The 23,882-nt window shown below is 40.2% G+C and overlaps 1 protein-coding gene and 1 non-coding gene across 3 annotated transcripts in view; both read right to left on the bottom strand.

Annotated features, from left to right (window-relative positions):
• LOC137593904 (novel FERM domain containing protein) overlaps nucleotides 1-22,691 on the bottom strand; it is a 50,276-nt gene extending 27,585 nt beyond the window's left edge. For both annotated transcript variants that reach the window (XM_068313002.1, XM_068313003.1), the window contains exon 1: nucleotides 22,353-22,691. In XM_068313002.1, coding sequence (XP_068169103.1) covers nucleotides 22,353-22,454 — 102 coding nt within the window. In that variant the 5' untranslated portion in view covers nucleotides 22,455-22,691. The remainder of the gene's footprint in view (nucleotides 1-22,352) is intronic.
• Nucleotides 22,692-23,617: 926 nt separating this feature from the next.
• Nucleotides 23,618-23,689, bottom strand: trnah-gug (transfer RNA histidin (anticodon GUG)). Its single transcript has one exon. It is a non-coding gene; the product is annotated as a tRNA-His (tRNA).
• Nucleotides 23,690-23,882: the final 193 nt, after the last annotated feature.

The raw sequence follows: 23,882 nt of genomic DNA, 5'->3' as shown, positions 1-23,882 counted from the left end.
CCTTAAGATGCTGTTGGACAATCATTCTAGCAGAATAGGTGATAAATTTGGTGGCTAATTAAATATTCCATTGCAATTCTGTAAAAAATAAAGTTCCATTTTTCAACTAAAAATGGTTTGACAAGTTTTAAGCCTGTTTTTAATGTAATTGTAGTCATTTGGCTAATGTAGAATGATTTAAATCACAATTTGATTTTAATTTTAGTTATTTAGTCATTCACTGTATTGGAGGTTTAGTCAAAAAACACTAAAGATGCTGTAACATTGTTTCTTCTTAACAGTTTGGTGTTTTAAAGCACAGCTGTCACCATCTTTGTCATGCAAATTACAGTGGTTATCGGAAAAAAAAGATAGTATAGTTATTCAGGCACACATTGTCCGTGTCACTCTTCTTTGCAGCAATGAAACAGTCTAGCTTCCATCTTTCAGTTTGCATTAAACACCACAGTAACATAGATACACAGATCAATCTAAATGATCACCTAAAAATTGTATTTATCACTTCCTTTGATTTGTCTACAGAACATGTCAAACTCAAGGCCCGAGGGCCAAATGTGACCCGCCACATCATTTTATGTGGGCCGGAAGAGCGTAACAGGTCAGAGCGTTTAAAAATAAATAGATCAAAACGGCGCTTTGACAAAAAAAAATAAAACTACATTTCGAACAATGCAGTAATTAAACCCACATTAACAAAAACATTTTGAACAAAGTAAATGTCCTAACATTTGTTTGATGTTATTATTCTTCATTGACTTGGATAGTTTGATCTTTGATTGATGGAGTTGTGTGGGTTTCATAACCTGACAAATTAAAAGGATTTATGTTATAACAGAGCAACAAGGAAACATATTTGTAATTTTTGTAACTTGAATATGTAATAAATTCAGAGTTATTTAACATTAGGAGTAGACACAGTTAGTTACATTACATTTAGTCAGTGGTGGGCGGTCAGGGCTAGCAAGACCTTCTCTGTTAGTCTAACATTACCAGAAATCATAATAATACTTATGATAAAAGTAAATTGTATTTTAATGCATGTTCCTTAAATAAATATATTCAAATATATGTACAAATATATAATTATACATTTGGATATAATATGACATAAGCCAACACTGAGTCAATCAGAATTCAGCTAGCTTGTGTTGCCAGGTTGAATGAAATTTGCCCAGGACCTTATGAATCTAGCTTGCAGGACTCCCTGCAATGTGAGTGAACAGGAACATACAGTATAGTTAATAGACAGATTCAATAGCCAATCACATCACGAGTTGGCGACACTAAGGCCTTCTAGCTGGCTTCGCGTTCACCTGACATGTAGGTGTCCTGTGATTGGATACTCGCTCTGAGAAGACGGCGCCATGCAGACGCACATTTAAAGACAAGCTCTATTGGTTCAAGTCCTTGACCTTTTAAAGATGAACAGGACCAAGTAGAAAACCAAAAGCAGGCTAAGCCCAGCTGGTTCAGTATTGCACAAACCAGTAAAGCAAAGAAAAAGGCTGGATTACTTCACAGCGAGCAGTCAAGAGGAACAGATTGCTTCTGCGCTGCATGATCACAGTAGGCCTAGCCTGAAAGGGGTCTTTGTTTGCCCAGGGGGGAGCTAGAATGGCATGGCTGGGTTGCACAGGGTGGCATGTGGCCTGGTGTAACTGGGATTGGGATGGAGTGGGAGGCTGCACGTTTTCCCGCAGGCTCTTTCCCAATGTCTTTCCAGCCTCTAGTCAGTCATGCAGCTTGGGGAGAAATGATGTCATCCAGCCCCGCTGGCAATGGGTAGCTTCCCTGGTTAGTTTTGCTCAAATAACATGTTTATTTCTAACATTTATTTAAAGCCTCCACTACACATGTGTTTATCTAATGTATTCTATGTATGAAATGCTTCCCATGGTTAAATGAAAACTATTTGCCTCACCATACTTGTCCTGCATCTGCGGTGTACACACACAGATAAACATTTCCCTCAAACCTCAGTGGAAGATGTTCAGAAAACCAATTAAAGATGGCCATCAACAGACAATTGCAATGTGAACTGAGGCAGCTAATTATTCTCTCTGTACACAAAATTGCTTTGCATAAATCTCCTCTGATTCTTAATTGTTAACTTTCTATATCCCACAACAGTAGAGAGCACTGGACTGAATCTGATGTTCACAGTGGTGGTTTGGAAGGAAGAATCCATCACCTTTAATAAAGTGCACAATAGACTGCAGTGGTCCCAGAAGCAAAAGTTGTGTCTTAACAATATCATTACCTTTGCTGCCCACTGTACTGCTGCTGTTGCTGCTGCAGTCCAGATGGATGAACTGCTGTAAAGAGAAAATCTCACAGCCCCAAAGATAAGAACCTTCACATTTAGCAAAGGAAAAGTGCAGCGTTGACAAATGCTGATGGCTTTGTCAGAATACCTGAAGTTGTGGCTCTAGGGTAATCCAGATTGTCAGTCATCTTCAGATTACCACCGCTATATCCGCTGCAGCAGGTCATGGGGATCTATCTCGGCAGCATAGGGCGTGAGGCAGGGGACACTCCGGGCACGACGCCAGTGCACCGCAGAGCCACACAAACACATACAACCATGCACACGCACGCAAATTCCTACGGACAATTTGGAACGGCCAATCAACCAATCAAGCTTTTGGAGGTGGGAGGAAGCCGGAGAACCCGGAGAGAACCCACGCAGACACGGGGAGAGCAAAGAGCGCACAGAGCGGGACTCGAACCCGGGTCTGCCATGTTGTGAGTCGGCAGCGCTAACCACTGCACCACCGTGTCGCCTTCGTAATCCAGATTGTCCTTCACCCAAATAACAAGAAGAATGACAGGAAACAGGGATTCCAGGTGGTGAATGAAAGATTCATGGAAAAGAAGTCTGGATACACTCCTCTCATGCTAGAGTGAAGTTTAAGGAAATAAAACTCTGTGAAGAAATAACTAAAACCTCAAAGAAAAGTCTAACAGATGGAATGTCACACTTTCATTTGCTCTTCACCCAACTCAGATTGCAATTAAATTCAAAGGTTGTTGTCAGACAAGTTCAAAACAGGAGTTACTATATTTCATAGGGAGGAATAAAGGGTTCTATTTCCTGCTCTAAAAGAGCCTTGTTTCCATTCCAGAAAACAGCATAATTGGTCATCAAATTATAACCCCTTTTCTGGAATAAATAAGAATGTATCCAAAATCCGTATATTTTTATCAAATTAATTTAGCTTTTATCTATGTGCCCATCCTCATGTGAAGGTTCAGGAGTCAAAGAGTAGTCAGAAAAGATCAGAAGGATGTGGTCCATACACAAAGCAATGGTTCAGTGGGAAATCAGTGAATGGCTGGCTGCTCAGGAAACTCAGACTTGCATGAAACATTCAACACACACAGGTACAGGAGTTATCCATCTGTGATGGACTCTGGTCCAGCATCAGAGATGAATTAGAATGGGCTAAAGAGGTATTTCGGATATTGTACAACTAACTGTCGTTACCTAAAGCGACTGATAATAATACAGTGCATCCTCGTTACTCGCGGTTAATACGTTCCAAGAACTACAAGCGAGTAACGAATTCCACAATAAAGCAACAGACTTTTTATCTTATTATTTACGGTAATTTACATGTTTATGTCCCTCACTATACTGATACTAAACCACCTTCTGTTTTTGTTACCTTTACCCACACTCTAATCGACTGATTAAAGCACTTTTGTGTCTCACCCGCGACCCGACCCCAGATAAGCGGAAGAAGATGGATGGATGGATGGTAATTTCACTATCGCTGACCGTCTTGTTTCCAGGTGGCTCTAAAGTAATGATGCCGGCTTTTGCGAAACATCGTACGTTAGTCCAGGCATCCAGAAGCCACGCACCTATTGTGGGGGTGTAACTCGCAGTGTAACTTGCTCAGCACTGCCCCCCAGTCCTGGTAAACGTGTGTTCACTGTCTGTCATCCATCACTCCCACGACGCATGCAGCTTAACTTTAAAGGTTGCTAACACCAATGTACAGCGGTTGGAGTTCTTCCGTTAATCCTCCCAGGATGATGGAAAGCTCCGAATTCAGCCGGTTGACATGGTTTTTTATAGTGGTATGGGCGTGCATTGACTCACAGATCAAGAGAGATGGCGAAGCGTGAAAAAAGCCACCAGGTCTCTTTACGTGTATCAGAACAACCGGGACTGATAGCCTGGAGTTTACATGTTGCATCGTAAGCGTGTCTCTTCACTGACGCCATTGTCGGGGGTCTTTAGCCAAACAAATGTGGTTATGCAGCATGCCTGCGGTACAGTACCGGCATATACTGTACACCGGTACATACCGGTACATAGCGGAGGTGTGCCGGAAGTAGCCTCGCGTCAAGTTCTGTAATTGGTTTATCGCTGCCGGCGTACGTAGTGACGTAAAATGGCCGATCTGGTGGATCGCTGACTAAAATCACACATAATTTTTTTTACAGATTTTGGAACTCAGTGTACATTAATGTTAAATGGCGCAGTATTGATTTTTGAGAAATTTTAAGGCTTTTAAGCGCGTGTAATGGCGCGCAAAATAGGGCACCTACATATTTATATTTACAAGGTACGTTATTAACCAGTTCAGGAACTTTATTTTTTTGTTCTAACCGGTTCAGGAACGTCAGTTTATGGGTGGAACGCAAAACCGGAAACGTTATAATTCCGTTTCTGTTCGGAACGAACTGATTGGCAAAAAATTATTGTTCAAAACCTTGGTTTTAGAGTAATACAGTTTTGTCAATAATATCACAGAGAGTGATCTACTAAATCTGGATAACCTCCAAACGTTGATGTACTTGTACTTGCCATAATTTCCTTGAGCGGGACACTGATCCCAAAGGTGTTGCTCTAAGCGGGAAAAATTTGAGTTGGTTTGACCAAAACTTTTTTGTCATTCACAGATTATCTAAAGAGCGGTAAATTTATTCATAGACAGCAGGGATTTTGTCTAATGATCTTGGTTATTAAAGCAATGTCATAACACACTGGGGATATTTACAAATTCTTCCCAATACGACGACAACCTTGAGTGAAGTTTGTGTTAAAATAACTTTAGGACAAAAGGATTCTACTGTAGAAGACAAGAAAACCACCAGCCAAGAGCCCCAAATACTATCCCATTACTACCATGTAATCACCCATTTATACGATGTGGGAAAACCTCACGCAGATCATATCATCCATCTGCTCCACTGGGATTCGGTCCCACTCATCTAGCTCTGAGCCCACTGGAGCATTGGTGCTGGATTAGCAGAATATGCTTATGCTGTGCCCTTCAGGCACTGATTACAGTACCCGAAGAAGTGGATATGTTTACTATGACGTGACCTCACTCACTGTTGTTTTCCAGTTTATATTGAACACTGATTTTGTTAATATAGCCATGAAAGACTGCTTTTTTAGCTAGACAAAAGAAAATCTCTGGTATAAACAGTCTGGTTCCCAACTTCCATTACGTTGATAACGCACAGATTTGATGATGATATGTAAAAACAAGACATGGGTGATCCTTCAAACCAAAAACATTTTGTAACAGTAAGCATCACATGAGGTGAGCAAGAGCGTGCATTAGCAAATATAGTTTCCTCAAGGAATAGGTGCACTCAGAAAAACAACAATTATATTAAACCACATACAATGACAGCGTTTCCCAATTTAAAGGCACTTTGGTCCAGAACTCAAGGTAAGCATCATTTACATCTGGTGTCGGTTTAAATATTTAGCAGTGTTCCAAGTACATGCCCGGTCATGCCTCTGAAACGTTAAACTATGCACAGTTCATAGCAGAAGAATTCATGTTCACATACTATGACAAAATGTAGGCCCACATTCTCACAACGCATCAGACTACATTCTAAAAGAGGAATATTTTCTATAATTCTCTCGGGCTAGTCATTACATGAAACATCTTGATTGAGAAAAAATAATCCACTACTGGATATCAGATCAAGGTCATGGACAAATGAACCTGCAGAGAGGGCTGAGATTTAACCATAATGCGTCTAGAGGGAAACAGCTATGGACACACAGACCTACAAGAAAATCTGGATTATATCTACTTAGCTGCGACTGACCACATCTAATTATATGCACTTCAAGATTACAGATTTTGATCAGATAAAAACTTGCCTTCTACTTCCAGGGACAGTGAATAAAAGGACATAGCTTTATGTGAACAAGCTTTCTAATTCTAATTCCCTTTGTAATCCATATATACTGTTTGCTGCTTTGACATGGACCCATGGAATGTCCCGTTTTTCTATCTGCATAGTTGACACACTGAAGAATTTTTGAAAGCTCTTAAATGATATTGTATTGCTTTTATCAGAGTTTGGGGCCCCTTTCTATCTCTACCTCCCTACAGTGACTCATCAGTCAATAACCTTGACAAATGACCTTCAACACCCACATTCAGCATTACGGCACTGACAAGACTGAGGGCACTTTAGCCTTCATAGCTACATGGGTCGTAAAACATTTCTATACTTATGATTCACATTCTAACAGCCAATAGGGAATTAAATCAAACTTGTGGGTAGGTGAACCATTTAAACAAGTATTGGATGCAAATTCATATTAAACACAGCTTGCTAACACTTCTGTGGAGTCCTGCTGACAGCCGTGTGTACTTTGTGTACTCTGGTTTCAGGTAGCTGAGGGCTGTGATATTTTGTTTCTTTATATTTTGCATTAATGTGAAAAACAAATACCGACAACATTGCTGTGTTGTGTTCTAGTGGACATACGAAGGAAAAATGGAGCAGCGCATGATGCAAAATATTATTCTGAGGGATACATACAATGATCAACATGTATTAAATTCATAAATGTATGTACCTGTTTCAACTGAGCAAAGAAACATTCTTTTCTCAAACATCTCAAGTCATCTGAGAGGAACATCTCTATTTTGAGGCCACTCTACTATTTTGAGAATAAATAACCATTTTGGGGGTGTGAAGAGCTCTTTCAAGGATGCTCATAGAAATATCATGCACAGACGTCATAGACACACAAGTACCGTAATTGGCCCGTATATAAGATGGTGTTTTTTGCATTAAAATAAGACTGAAAAAGTGGGGGTCGTCTTACATCCGGGGTCTAGACATTATACCCATTCACAACGCTAGATGGCGCCAGATGTATTTAAAGCGAATGCTGAACTTAATTCCCCAGGCCAAAGCGAACCCTAGAAGAAAAATAAAAATAGCAGTAGCACGAAGAAGAAAAGTAAAAATTGTAAGGAAGAAAAGAGAAGAAAATAAGAGAAGAGATAACAGAAATTGGAGAAACGTAGGGACAATCTGGAGAAAAGCGGGTCGAAGATCGGCCTGGTTAATTTGGTGTTCAAAAGTCTTTTTTCAAACTTGTGTCTTGAAAAAGAGGGGGTCATCTTATAATCAGGGTCGTCTTATATTCAGGCCAATACGGTAATAAGCCTAAGATAAATTTTCTGTGAGGCTCTGCGCTGGCTAAGCAGCTTAAACTGGAAGGAATGGTTCGGCTTACATTTTCCATCTTTCGTTTAATTCTTTAACATGACATTAAAATGACCCACATCAGAAAGACTTTGTAGAGCAGAACCCAAGGTATGGATTGCTCCCTGATGACAGATAAAAAAATGTCCATGCTGTTTCACTAAATCAATTCCACTCAAAAGAGATCGTAATAGATCTTTTGGGCAGCTGGTGTCTACCCCTTCCATAATTCCATTTAACATTTTTCTTCACCAATGTCGTTGATGTTACTTGTCATAAACACAAAAGAGGTTGTAATTAGCCTGTCGGTCTGAAGCCACATTCAAAGAGTGTTTTCACTGCATAACTGGTACACATTTATTCTTTTGAATGTTCTGTCTGAATGCAAAAAAGGTGTCATGGTGTGTCAGTGTGTTCCAACTGTGCTATGCCAATAGAAGAAGAAACAGCACAGAAACAGTGTGTTATGTATTTTGAATGCCCGTACTGCAGCGGTGTTGGCGTACCTTAGGTTATTCGGTGTGAACAAACCAATGAAGTCTCAGAAAATGAGTCTTTTGGGGGAGGGGGGGTCTATTTTGCAATGTCTGTTTGAAAGACACTTTCGTAATCACACTTACAAATTGGGTGAAGAAACTTCTGAATGATGCAGTTGAATATATGTTTGTTTTTCGAGTGTGGAATTCCTGCACAAGTTACCCACTTATTGAAAATAAACTGAATGACAGCACAGTTTGAAGCCTTTTAACTGGCAGAACAACAACTTGGGATTTTAATATGTTCAGGCTTGTGACAGATATTTTAATGTCTTTAAATGTATATTATTATTATGATTAGTTAGTCTTGATTCAACCAGGAGCATTAAATGCTGATCCAAGTTGTAGAAGAGCTTCTGTGAGTCACTTTAAAATGTTTGTGAAAAAGACCGACAATAAGGGGCTATTACTCTCTGTACTTATAATAGCTCTTCCAACTCATCTTATTTTATCATTAATTATGATATTGCTGTATGTCAATGTCACAGAAAGTCACACAAGCTAGGCAGCGCTGGCACATGGCTTGCAGCAGTAATTATTTTATTAACATCTGTGGTTTAAAACTCAAAATGTCGGTCTTAAGAAAAGACTGTGTGGAAGGTTAAACATTGCACACCTATTTGCAAATCCTCTATGGTCCGTGTCAGAGACAGGAGTCATGGTGTTAAATCAAATCAAGGTGATGTCTGCAGTGAATAACAAGGGCAGCAAAGTATTGACTGCAAAGTCTGGTCAACTGTCACAGAGAAAACGACCTGACAAGGAGATGGGAATTACTCCACAGTCTAAACACCAAAACAATTTTATCTGATCGCATCACAGTTCAAATGGTGCAACTGTGGGTTCGATTGCGTCCCACCCTCTGCTTCAAGTATTTGTAGAATCTTGATGAACATCTTTAGGAAATGTCGTTTCATCTTGTGGATTAAACAAAAAAAATTTCATTAAAATCCTTACAATGAATTATCCCAGAGAAATAATAGAAAAAATTAGTTTTATTTTACTTAATTTGCTTTAATGGGTCTTTCTTTACCAAAGATACATCTTACCACAGATTTTAATAGAATTCTAATCTGAAATTTTACATAATCCTGCCAACAAGCTAACAACCAAAACAGGTAGAAACCTGGTGAACATAGTAACCGTGGTTGGATTCATTAAAATAAGTGAGAATGCTGTATCAGTTTCCTGGCATTGAATTGTCCTAATATTCTGGAAAACCATAACTCAGATGCATTCAACTGCCGTTCAGCCTCTAGTGCCTTTAAGATACAGTCTGGTCAGGGAACTGATGAATGTACTAATGCAAAATGAGGTTGTAACACATCGTCAAAAATGTTTTGACTAGTTCAGAGAGTGTTCGATGAAATGAACAAAAGACTATTAAACAAAACTAAATGTACTGACAATAGTTATGGTATATTTGTAGCTATAAAGAAGAATAATCTGTATGCACAGCTATATCTCCAGATTACAACAGGCCTCAGTGCTGACTGCCACTAGAGAGTATCATTACCAAGCCAGCAACATGAGTCTGATCCCAACAGAGAAGGGTAATGGGATGTCCTGAAGGACACTCCTGGGGATTTCCATAAAGCACTGCTTCCATTCTTCAGTTAGCTACCCTCATTAATTATAGAGACCAGTTAATGCCTACTGTATAAAAGACATTCAGGAGAGCCCAAAGGAGCTGGGAGCAAAAAAAGAGCGGTCAATGAAAGTACTGCAGCATTTCTTTGTTGGAGGAACTTGGTCACACTGAGAAGGTATGAGCAACAAAATAATTCAAGTAACACAGATTCACCAAATATCCACGAAGACAGAAATCTCTGTACTTCAATGTCCCTATAGGGGTAGGGGTAACAATATTTAAGGTTTGTCAACTGAGCCAGCCTACAATTGTAACTGCAAAACAGTCGCATTTGTTTCCTTTGCAACATCAGATAATGCTTCACGCTCAGTTACCATTGCGATGAAATCAGAATCAACTTCATTGGCCAAGCTTGCAAACCCCTGTAATGAAATTGATTTTTCTACTCAATTCAATGTGCAAAACTTTCACACAGTGCAGAGAGGCATTGTTAACCACTGCCAATGGAAACAGTAAAGCTGTGTGCAATGAGTCCAGCTGTCAACTGCATGCTTTTACCATCGCTGGTCAGCACCAGAAATATTTGACTAATCTTGTTTTAGGTGTGAAATGTTTGTTAAAAAAGGGGTTGAAGTACATAAAAACCAACGTTAAAGATGACTATAAATAATACTGAAAATTGCTTTGGGATATAATACAACTCAGATGTCGTAACAGCTTCAATATTGCTATTAGTTGAATTGAGGTTTCATATCTTCCTTATCCTGTTGCTTTATTTTATAAAAGGCACAAAGCAAACATGTCAGATATTAGTTAGATGCGAGGATGACGGTCAATGAAAGTACTGCATCTTGTGATGATTACTCCTGTACTACATTGGTAATTGCCTGTTTTTGATTCTGTTTAGTCGATGAGTTGTTTTCTGCAGCCATTGATTGTATGTTTTTATCATTTTCATCTCAATATGTCATAATGGTCATGTAGCCACCACTGGATCGGACTGAAAGATGGTAAGTGAAGCATCTGCTTGGATCTTTGTGTGAATGCATAAGCGCTGAATTTGACTTGTTTGCAACCACAATCACAGTCAAACTACACCGTATCACTCAATCTTCCCATAGTGTTTGTGTGCAGGGTGCTGACTGATCATGTAAGGATAGTCACAGAATGTAGTCATGATTCATTAGCTCCGCATTGTGCTTGTGCCTGAGGCAGCAGGTGGGTGGAGGTGGGGGGGGGGCACTTCTCTGTATAATGTATTCTTTGTACCTGTGCTGAGGAATGAATTACACTAAAAATAGCTGATCCAAACACAAACTGGACCACAGCATCGTCAGCATTAACAGTGTCCCATCCTCAGGATGCTTAATTGATCGCTGTATTGATTAGACTGATCCAAACATATTTGCAATTCAATTAGAAGAGCTCCTATGATGCAGAGACAGTTGCCTCATAACTGAAAATGAAAAATAAATCTCATAATATAAAAGAGCAAAGGGCAAATTTTAATAAAGACAAAAAAGAGGATATGTGAAGGTTCAGCGCTGCCCTCGACTCTTTCCCTCTTGCATTGTAAGCATCCAAACAGGCCTGAGGGATACCATGAAGCTCCATCAACAAAAGCCGGATTTCTCTGCATTAGCTGGCTCGAAAAAAATACAACCCCAAACAGTGGTAATGAGTAGTACTATGGTGGTTTTTAGAGACTTACTGTTGTTCTGTAATTTGCTGTGACTTCCCTGATGCTCAACATGAAGCAAAGCTGTAAATTACATACTGGACCTGACACAAGTTGGGACATCAATATCGTTAACAGCTCAGCAAGTTTGTATGTATTAAGTATCTCATCAGATGAGACTCCACAGACAGTGTCTTCAGGAAACGCAATAATACCAGAGTCTAACATCAGTTAAATCATCGGTGTGGGTCTGAGCTGCACAGCACAACTCATCATGGAGATGTGGCCAGCCTAACAGAGACAGTCTAAAAACACAACTCTCAGCCTCAGGACGTACCCCTCCACACCCCCATGGGGAAAACAACCATTCTCTCTTTCAACCTGAGTTGAAAGGCGGGCTATCGCTGTGCAAGCAGGCCTCAATTCTTTCAGCGGCACCTGTCCCCCACCCTGGGGATAGTGGGGAGCTACGTAAACGCCATTTATTGAGGGGTGCCCCAGTGTTGAAACAATCCCCCCCAGACTGCCATTCTGCTGCCATATGGCACACCGCTGCCTGTGTGCTCAGACAAAGACTCCAGAGCTGTGACTAAAGGCATACATGATTTCCTGAGCCTCTCAGCTCATAGTATCAGGGACGTCTTTTTAAAGCATCTCCTCAGTGTTTTGTTAATCTTTACATTTCAGTGACAAGTTCAGACCTTAGAAAACATAATTACCTGAGTGTGTTCAATGCAACAACAACAACAACAACAGCAATGTCCTATCTATAGATCTGCCCACCACTGGTCCACAACAAAAATCTTCAACAGTCATTGTATCGATTGACATTAAATTTTATACTGACCTTAAAGATCCCCAGAGAATGAACTTCACTGACTTCAGTAATTTCCTGACCTTTTAGTAATATGTTTTAACAACTGTTCAATGACTGTTAGACATATCCATGATGCCCAGAGGATGAAGTTACCCCATGATATATCTTATCAACTACTGTCTGAACTGGCCCCTAATTCAATTTTAAATTCTCATGCAGATGACAGAGCTAGCCTCAGACTGTAGTCAGTGAGATATAGGTTTTGTAATTGCTACCAAATAGATGTTGCGCAGGACAGGACCCAGCTCTTCTCTGATTTTATAATTGCAGAGAACAGGAGTCAGAATTGTCAGTGCTCTGTTCATTTGTAAGAAGAAGATCCTCAAACACTGATAGTGGAAAACACTTGTTAAACCTCAGAAGATCAAATCACCTTTCTGTCTTGGCGTGTTGTACCTTAACTAGACACTCGACCTAATGAAATAGGAATAAGGAAAATGTTTGTCCTATACAGATTTCCAGCTGCCGCAGTAGTGAGGAGGGGGGAAACCAGTTAAATATGGTACGACATGCAGCGGTTGTTGTGGTCCGGATGGCTGGGTTGTCCATGTCAGACTGATACGATGACATTACCTTATTATGTCATGGATTATCTGTAATTTAACATGAAAAAACATGAAAACGCAAGTTTTTGGAGTTGGAAGGAAGCTGGAGAGCCCGGAGAAAACCCACGTGGACACGGGAAGAACATACGAACTCCACACGGCACGGGACTTGAACCCAGAACCGCCTTGCTGTGTGGCGACAGCACTACCCACTGCGCTGTCCATGAGAAATGTTTAAAACCTGCAAAATCCTCAGGAGCATAGCTGCAGGGTTGAGAGGTACCACTCAGTGGATTCATCACTCCATTATTATTTTATTATTTATCTACCTGATGCATTAATGAGATTTAATCCCAAACAGAGTCCCTTGTGAGTGGTAATAACATGACTGAATAAGGCTAAGTTGTTATAATATAAGCTATTAACATTTATAACTTAACAATTGATGACGTTAAACACTTTAATTTGATTTTCTGTCATTATTATTATTATTATTATTATTATTATTATTATTATTATTATTATTATTATTATTATTATCATTATTATTATTACTACTACTACTACTACTATTTAGACAAACTGAATGCAACAATGTTTTGATGACAAATACTTTCGCTCAACTTTTAATCTTGTTCTTATTGACCTAGAAGCTTCAGTGGACAGCTGGCTGTGTGTGTGTGTGTGTGTGTGTGTGTGTGTGTGTGTGTGTGTGTGTGTGTGTGTGTGTGTGTGTGTGTGTGTGTGTGTGTGTGTGTGTGTGTGTGTGTGTGTGTGTGTGTGTGTGTGTGTGTGTGTGTGTGTGTGTGTGTGTGTGTGTGTGTGTGTGTGGCTTGTTGAGAGTTTCCACTGGCCTGCCTCTTTGTCTAGTGTGTGTTCATCTATCTCCTCTCCAGGGACACTCATCTCTTCTGACTGCTGCGCTGACACACACACAAAAGAAACGGAGACTCACTGAATGCACAAATAGCCGTTAGTGTAATCTGCAGCCACAGATCTACGTGGAACAACAGAAGCCACCCAGGTATTTATTTAATTATACGGTGTAATAAAACTCTGACGGATGGTATGGCAAAGAAATACACGCAAAGCCAAACCACACAGTCGTAACACAGAAGTACTGATTCTCACCAACCTCACCTGTAGAAGAAAATTATATGAAGCAGGTTGCAAGGTGTACTTACATTAATTAAAAATTCAAAAACAGATTTTTCCACAAAAACAACCTCACCAAAAAATTCTTACATTAAATTCCACCAATACAACCATCTTTCTTCAAGCTACTCCACCAGGTGTGGCCCACCTGAGGGACGTTGTGCATTGTTCTCTGTTGAAAAAGGGAATTTAAGCAGAAGGGAGATCTGCAGTACATGAAGTGACATTCTGCTCTCAGTGCAGCTCTTGTGGGCCTCTTCACAGGCCTGGAACATTAGTGTGAAGATGGCAGCATCTCCATTTGAGCTAGATGCTGATCCTACGAGTACAGATCCTCAGTGACCTCTTTCAGTTGACGCTCAGGATGAGATGCTGTTCGCCTGCATCCTTCCAGCTCCTAGGAAGTAGCATCATTTATCAGCCACCGTGTACCAGAGGAACAAAGAGATTGCTTTCTTCGTGTACAGCAGTTGGATGAATATGTGAAATATCAATGTCTTTGCTCATATAAAGCAAGTCCACTGTTTAAAATCACACAGTGGAGTGGCTAAAGTCTACAAGTGCTTTCTTGAGGGGAAACAAACAAAGGCATCATAGAGACGGGCCTTCATTGTGACCCATTTACTTGATCACTGTGTGAAAAGGGCGTCTGTCATGCATTACACCTTTTACCAAGGAGTCAATGTAGCCTCAAATGCCATGATTTAAACTAAACAAAAATAGAAGTGTAGAAATACCAGAATGAAGACAGTAACTAACATGTCTGTTCATTAGAAAAGGGACAGTTACTTTAAAAATGTCAAAACTGAAACAAATAGGCTGTCGGCCAGCTTTAGACAGATTTTATTTCACATAACTCATCCTGTTTTCCACAAGATTTCATAAGGCTGGTGTACATGTTCAGCTGACGTGATAATGTGACCTTTCTGACACAACACAAAGTGGAAGAAATGACTTTCTGGAGCAGAAGAAGATTACATTTTATCCTGCTACAAAGCTGATAAAGATGGTACCGAAAGCGAGATCAGGACCATCAAAAGGTAAAGAAAGCATAAATCAAGAATACAAGAGAAATCATTTTCCTCTCAGACAGCCTCTGAATTTTTAGAAAACCCGCCGACCACAATGTCAAGCTATTAATACACATCTGCTCATTATATACAAGGAAAATAATCTCCTAAAAAGAGTAATTCATTCTGATCATTCATTCTGACAATTCATTCATTCTGATAAATGAAAGCTGGTGGGATGTGACAACTATTCATTCCAAGATCTTTACATTATGTGTAACATCCAGCCCACAGAAACTCATGATTCCAGTCAAATATTATGTGATAAGTCAAACGTCAGTCTTCTAAAGCTGAATCACAGAAGGAAAAGAAGCATAACACAAATCCATCCAGAATAACTGAACGCAAGAGACGTTAGCACACCCTGGAATGAGCCTCACATTTATCTTGGTAAACACAACCCCAACTGTTTAATGAGTTGTGATGTGCCATTCCCCCAAACTGAGAGTGCTGTACAGTACACCTAATTAGTTGGAAAATAAAATAATAATAATATGTTGGGTGTTTTGTTTTTTTGGTGGTGGAAAGTAAAACAGTAAAGAAGGAGATTTATTATATTTAGACACCTGAAAGACAATAATACATAATAGCTCTTACTTGCAACGGGGGATTCATCCAGTCAACAAATTAACAAGAAACACATTACCATGATAAGAGCGAAAGTGGTTGAATATCTGACATTCAGTATAGCAAAACATCTGTTTCACAGTGACTGAAGATACAGAGGCAAAATCCCAAAGAGCACATTGAGTAGGTAAATCTGCTGAGACAAATAACACTTGACACAATGTGGCATGGATGGAAGAAAAGGGAGAGGGAAGACGAGGGATGAAAGGCAATCATTAGTTCAAAAAACCCCCGCAGTGAGCCAATCTGCAGCAAGACTACAAGCCTGGAGACACAAGAGGTGACCCGCGGAACAGATCGGTACTGGATGAGCAGAGAATAAATAGCATGAAAAAACACATCTCTTCAATGAAGCGCATATTACTATTTCCTTTTAATGACACTACCTCATTAGATACCAAACTTAAGTGATGATGACTTAACAAATTATTTTCTCTATCTCACTCACCATAAGTATTATTCCCATTGTCAGCACCATAATTGTTAGACTACGCCTGTTTTCAGCTCAGCACCTGGTCTGAAAGGTGATGACACTCACACTAGTATTAATCTCCATCACAAAGCAACCGTCATATTGGGAGGCATGAACATGGACTGTTCACAAGTAAAAGAGAGAGAAAACATACACATGCTATGTTTTTATGAACATGTCCTGCATATCTGAATAAGAATCCATGAGCATCACAAAACAGGACAGATCATGAAAGTCAGATTTCTGTTTATGACAGAGCCTTCATGTATAGAAGGAGACAGATAAATACAACAATCCTGTCAAAATACAGAGAAAATTTATTATATGTAGAATTTATTTAGAAAAATCTACCCAAAAATATATTTTGTGCTTGCTAAAAATAAAACCAGACAATATCAGAAATAGCATTTCTTTCTATTTCTTCTAAATTTGCATTTCATGAACTGGAAGAACTGTGTATTTTAGGGGGAAATGGTTTAATACCAATCAGCTCGTTCAGAGAAATAAGTAGGTTAAGATAAAATTAGTTGATGACTTTTAAAATAAGGCAATTAATCTCGTGTTTCCATATCTGAAGCTTGAAGTCTGTACATAAGGAACTAGCCTGCAGTCTAGACATCAGATAATAAGGCAGCAAAGATGTTACGGTTAAAGCATTAATCAGTCTTGCTATGCCTGACACACACTCACATTTTGGTGAACTCCATTAGTAGATGTTTGCAATCAACCATGATTTGGGCCCAAAAGAAAAATCATGAGGCCAGCCACAAAACAGAAAACTCTCTGTACAAAATGTCTCATCACGTATCATAGTACCTAATATTAACCGAGGTCATTATGAAATCCTCCAGAAAATACTGAGCCTGATGTAACATGTAATTTAAATTCTGTTTGATACTAAATTCTCCTCACAAGTTTCAAAGTCAACGTTTGACGACGGCTCTAAACTGATTCACTGTCTTCCTGGAGGTGGTGATTCACTCCTGTGCATCATGACTGTCGATTACAAACATCCTTCATAATCTGTATCCAATCAAAGCTTATCTCAATGCTGATTTTACACTTTTGAATTAGTAAAGCTATTCCAAAGCCATCCCTTTCACAAGTACCACCAAGAACTGCACTGCACAGCGTTAACTCATGCATTAAGGCCACTGAAGTATCACAGACAAACTGTAGTAATCTGTTACGCGTTACTATATGCCTGTAGGCCTCGTCCTTTAAAGTGAACCATGGCCCAATGGTGGAGCGGGATCATCACATCTCTGGTGGGGCTGAAGTCACCCCAGGAATAAATATTAGTCGAGTAGGAGGTTTAATATTCATGCTTCCAGGTGGAGCATAACCTCAGGCCCCTCTCTGCTGCTCTTTGTCAGACAATTCATCCCAGACAGCACAATGGAGGGCTCAGCAGACTGCCACCGACACAGACAGACAGCCTGCCTGCTCTCCATCAAGCACACACACACATGCGCGCACGCACGCACACACACACACGCACGCACGCACACACACACGCACACACAGAGACAGAGAGAGAGACTGAGGAATATGTGAGGACCATTTGGCAAAGCAAAACCAAACAAGCTCTGCTCCTAGATTTAGTGACCTCAGCATCCTGCAGAAAATCAAAAGACTGGATGCTATTTCCCATTGACCTTAGCATAGGTAAGGTCAGTGGGTGTTTCATAGAGTGCCAAGTCATTTGGCATCTCATATTCAGCTACATTATTCACTGAGCACAGGTCAAGAAAACTGGAATTTCCCCATAATAATCACCCACAGGAAATAGCAATGAACGGTCCAGAAGAAGGTCCAAGAGCACAACAGGCACTTGCAACCTTGACACAAAGCATCATCTCTGTCATCATTAACCACACAGTCTATAAAGTCCAACTGGCAAGTATCTGCTCCCACATGTCAAACCCTCTGAAACACACTAGGAGGGCAATGAACTCTCTCTGATTTACTCTCCTGTGTAGGGAGACACAGTGATGTAATCCTTAATCGCAACCATGCGCCACAGGTTCAGCCAATCATCATGCTGGTGCGCAGTGATGCAAGTAAACATAAGTGACGTCCTCCAGAGGTTACTCCTCATGAAATATTCAAAGTTAGCACATATTTTAATCATTCATACAAAGCACAGCAACAGTATGTCAGCCACTGTGAGCCCTGAACGCACACACCTGAACACACACATACACATATGTACACACATACATACACACACCACTTTCCCATTGGAGTTCCGTAATCGTTTACCTCGCAGTGGGACCACATAGTCAGACTAATGAATTATAATTATTACCATGAGTATTAATAGTACAGTAGTAGTAATAGTAGGAGTAGTTGTAGTAGTATTGTTGTTGTTCCTCTTTTTAGGCTGTTACTTGTCTAAAATGTGTCAATTTGTTCCTTGACTGGACTCATAAATCAAAAAAATTATCCCCATTTAAAATAACTTAAATCATCTTAAAACCATTCCAGCCTTGTAAAAAAAAGTCCCAAACACCTCGAAATTATGAAAAAAAAAAATTCAAACAATTAACATGCGTACTTTACCTGTGAATAAGTAATTCCATATAAGTTGCATAAACAATGATAAAGCATGAAATGAAATGCAAACGTCTCGAGCACTCACAAGCTACGTCTTTACTATGTGAAGAGAATGAGTTACGGTCTCAGCTGATGTTGTATCCACCCGACAACTAGCAGTGGTGTCCTGGAACAAAACTCACATCTTGTATCTATGAGGCATGGATGGAAGAAATGGGAGAGGGAAGAGACCAACGGCTCCTATCACAAAAAAAATTCTCACGTCGTATCTCACGGTACTACTGTGTTTCATATTTGAATCCCATGATAATGCTGCTTGTTAACTGTTTGTGTCTAAGATGGCACTCCTCAACTTACAAACATTCGACTTATGAACATTTGGAGATACACAAATGAGCGTTGCCATGTTAGAATATTGTCCTGCAGTTCCCTTTTCTGCCACCGAAAAGGAAAAAGAAAGTCTATGCCATCATATGCATGAAATAACTTTAATAGGTTTGCATTTGACAAAAAGAATTTAACACAAAAAAAAAAAAGCCACAACTTTCCAAAATAATATATCAGAGAAAGTATCCTTTTTGGTACAGGCTTATATACAGTATCAGTATTTTTATATTCTGTGCTTTACTGAGAACTGTCAAAAAATCTTTTGTGAAAAAGGCCTGATATTCAGCACATTACCAACAACCTCAGAATGTGATAATAATGACATCAAAGGAGGTAAAGACTGAATGTATGTCAGGGAAACTTGGGGACATCCCAGGATCATCCTGGATTGTGTGGGTGTGGCGTTAGAAATCCATCTCCTCAGCACTTGTGTCCTCTAATAGCATTCAGCCAGTGAATTACTTTTCTGGGAGAGCTAACGGCCAAGTCTTTGTAAGAATGATCCTGACCAGTAAGTGATCTCACACTTTGTTTGAGTAACTGTGGAGTCACCGTAGCAACAGCTGAGATCCTGTCACCATGCTTCAGAGTAAAGCCTCCATCAGTCCACTCTCACAGGCCCCCATCCCCCAGCAACCTACCTACTGAGCTGTCAGTGGACCTTGAGCAAACCCACCAGTCTTGATTTTGGTGACGGCAGAAATGAAAGATTTTAACTGGAGGTTTAGTTTAACTGACACTACTTGAAAGCTGGTGTTTGGGGTTTCCTCAAACTAAACAGTTGTTAAAGAGCCAAGGGAAATCACAGGTTTCACACAGGGTGTTAAGATTAAGGTTCAATTAACTCTTTATCTGGAGTGGAGTGGGAAAAACACTGCAGCAATAGCAATTCAATATATCCTTTATTAAGCAGAACACAAGCATTTTACTGAGTCGGTAGCTAAATAGATATAGACAATAAGTATTATCTAGGTCATCTGAATAATCACACACTTTCAGTGCAAGCACTAAGAAATTATCAGCAAAACCATGACAAAATGCAAAATACTGAGACACAACAGGACGTGGCTGGTAGGGGGCTGAAACACACTTCTTTTTCTATGTAAAAAGAAGGATAATCCTTAAAGAGATTAACAATAGGGTCCCTGTGGCCCTAAACACCGTCGTTCTCTGTCTGTCAGTATCCTCTCTTCGTACAGACAGATCCAGAAGGAACTGAAATCCAGAGAAAATACTGGCAACTAACCATGTGAGAGTGTCATATTCGAGGTGACTTTAAATACACAAACTGCGAGACAGAAGCTTAAAGGCAAAAATCATTTAAACAACTTGCAATTGCACTAACCAATAATTCACCTGGAAAATCAAAATTAGAATGAATGGGGTGGGGTTACTTAAAGAGCAGAAAAAAAAGAACTTTTGTTTTATTAACTATTTTCTTATTCTGTTTTTAATGCATAATTGTAAATAAATAATGTAATAAGGCACTGGTCTGACCCTCCAAACAGGAAGCTTGATGGTCACATAGTACAGTATTTCAGGCCCTTCCATAAATCTGATGAGAGCTAAATCTTCAGGGCAGTGTAATTATGAGTGCTCACTTTTTTCGTGCCCCAAACATAGTGGAGATATTCATTATTCATTGATGTAAAACTTAAGCTTGTGCATCACAGCTGCCACTGTTTTAAAATATGTACATGTTTTCCACCCTCAGTGCTCATCTGTGGATGTCTGCTTTTTGCTGCAGATGCTTCTGCTAAGGTTTTATCAGCACAAACACTATACCATTAGAACTGAAGTGATGGACAACTGATTTAATATCTCAGAAAGGAGCAGCTCTGAATTTGGAGTCACTAAACAGTTCAAGGAATGGGTCAAGGTGAAACAGAAAGACAAAAGAGGAGTCGAGACAAAACACACATAGGGAAATCCTTTGAGACTGAGAATATATGACCTAGTTATGCATCTTACTTTGCATTCTCTGAACTAGGTGTTCTGGTAGCCAGGGTGATTTAGGTTTTTGTCTGGCTTCATGCTTGTAAGAATGGAAGGAGTAGAGCGGCTTGACATGTCAGGTGATTCCATCGCCTCCCTCCAGGGCCAGGTTAGACAGAAATCTAGTCAGGATGCCAGACAGTGACAGTAGAGCCGGGGCTTTCTCCTTTTCTTCACTACTCCCCTCCCTCCAGCCTGCTGACGTCAACCCCCCCCCCCCCCATACCACTCTGCTGAAAACAGCACACCTGCTGGCTTCACAGTCGATGTGGCCCAGCTCCATCTCTGGCTCAGCTCCCCGAGTAGCATCACAGGTCTGTTTACAACCTGGGCACGAAGTCCCAATCCTGCAGCAATTGCAGTATCTATTTCACGCTTGTTCAACACGCTTGTTGGCGAAAAAAAGAACAGCAATGGCTGTATAGCCTCCAGATGATAACAAATGTGAAGGTGACAAGAATCATGCATGTCTTATTAATGTTTCCCATTATAGGTTAAGTGTTCCCTTCTTCTACGTGTTGCTGACAAGCGAGGAGATTCTACAAGAATTTCCTCATGTTCACTTTCAACTACAAATAAATCCACAGAGGCAAACGATTTTGTCTTGAAGTCTAAATGATATGACAGGCCCTTTCACCTGCCAAATCAGAAAGAATTTAAAACAGCATGATTATCAAAGTCACGTCTACAGCAAGCGAAACAAAGCAAGAGATGGATATTTATAATATTCTGGCCTACTTCTGGTTTCATCTTTACAAGGAGAGTCCTTCAGCTGGCATCAACAGTTTGTTTTACACTGTAGGAAATTATCGTTTCATGTAACCCTCCTACATGCACACAACATTCCTTCCTACATCATCACAAGGCACATTATAGATACTGTTTCACCAGTGTGGCTCCGTCTGAGCCACACCATCTTCACAGCAGCAATGGGACACCCACTGTGCACTACTGATTCACAGGGGGGGGGGGGGGCAGTAATGTACAAGGCAATAATATTGTAAACCAACATAAACCATAGATAAGGTGACACATGAGGGAAATAATGCTGTCAAGAAGCCCTTCAAGCCACACATTTCAGAGGCAACCTGAAATCCCTCAACCTGAGCTTCAGACAAACATCTTGTCCACAGATCATCTTGGAGCATCAAAAACCTGACACCAGTTCCATTCGTGGAATCTGGTAATGATGACTCATGCGCGGGAAACGTTTCTAATTTTTAATTAGAATAGTAACTCTACTTTATGCTTCTAATGTAGAACGATTTCCCCTCAAACCATGTGCGGGACGTGCGTTCAGCTGTCCTTCCCCTCCAACACTCGCTCCTCGGTTACGCGTCTGTGCGCGGAGCGAACCGAACAGGTGACTTACCTGAATGGTGCACGTATATTCCGTATCGTCCAGCAGTCTGACTGTGCAGCTGTATTCCCGTTCCAGATTCCTGATGCTGCCACTCATGAATCGGCTCAACATCTTCTCAGAGACTCGCTTCTCTGCGTCTAAAAAAAAAAAAGCCAGAACAATAAACTCAACACCAGCGTTGCCACTGAATGTCACATTGACCGCGATCCCCGCTCCACTACACGACCAGCAGCCACGGATTGACCCGCCGAGGCATGCACCATTGTTGTCCCGTTAAGTTTTCACGCAGTGGGGCCCGTGAATCCAAGGATGCCCGCATCCAGATCCGGAGAGACGCAGCTCACAGCCCTGGTATGTGTCCGTGGAGAGGAGGATTATCTCTCACCATTCACCGCCACCACTTGAGCAAGCGGGCGGGTCCCAGTGAGAACTGGCATTAAAATCAGCCAACGGGAGGGTGTTGTGTTTTCTCTGCCCTTTTAATATCCCACATTGATTTCAGATGACGAAATGTGTCCTGACACACAACCATTCATGTCCAGAAAATAACTAGTTTAATTATTCAATTAAATGTGCTCAAATGAAACATGTCTATATATCTCAGAAACATTGGATTATACTTTTTGAGATTGAGATCCACGGAAAATCACGAGTGTAATTAAGACTGATTAAAATAAACACAATAACAGATAAGTTAATGCAGTGAGAAGCATCCGTGAATAAAATATCTGCAGCACAGGTTTCAGAGCAAAACATGACAGACTGATCATGAACATAAAGCATACATATTATACTCCGAAGTCTAAACCACTGTAGATCATGATAACCGAATGATTTTTTATATATGTATATATGTCGTTTGCTCAAGCTTGCGTCAAACCCATTGAAAGGGGGCATTTCATTGTTGTTATTAAAGCATCTGACAGGGGTTTCACATTCGATGCAGTCGACTGCCATCTGCAGGTCAGTCGGTGTTAATGCACTTAAACTAGTGACTCATGTGTCCAACGTGCGCTTCAGTCTGTGAGGCCTAATTTAATGTTACATTTCTCTATCTTCCGTCATTAAGTTAAAACTACATAATAAAGCACTATTTTGTTGTACATTTCTGTGCAACTATTAGGAGAATGGTTGTTGATCATATAAAATGCATCATCTATAATTACATAATGATTTTTTTAATATATAATTAATTATAATTATGCGTTAGTGTTAGAAATGTGAACTTAAACTAAAACAAATGCCAAAATTCTTCCCCTCTTCGCATATAATTGTGCCGTGACCCGGATTCGAACCGGGGTTGCTGCGGCCACAACGCAGAGTACTAACCACTATACGATCACGGCGCGCTAGGTGAGGATGGCAATAACAGAACCTCATGAACATCACAGCTTATTTTAAGAGAATAAAAGTACAGCATTAAAAATAACAGTGAAGAACGATGCATGAAGAATACAATTTCTGTATTGTTCAGGCTAGCTAATTTTAATAAAGTTTAGCTGGTGCGATTTTAGGAAGATGCTGGATCATAGTCGTTAT

Source organism: Antennarius striatus, chromosome 4 (genome assembly GCF_040054535.1).
Source record: "Antennarius striatus isolate MH-2024 chromosome 4, ASM4005453v1, whole genome shotgun sequence".
Taxonomy (NCBI): Eukaryota; Metazoa; Chordata; class Actinopteri; order Lophiiformes; family Antennariidae; genus Antennarius; species Antennarius striatus.
Note: the sequence above shows the minus strand (reverse complement) of the source record. Positions and strands in the feature narration are given on the sequence as shown.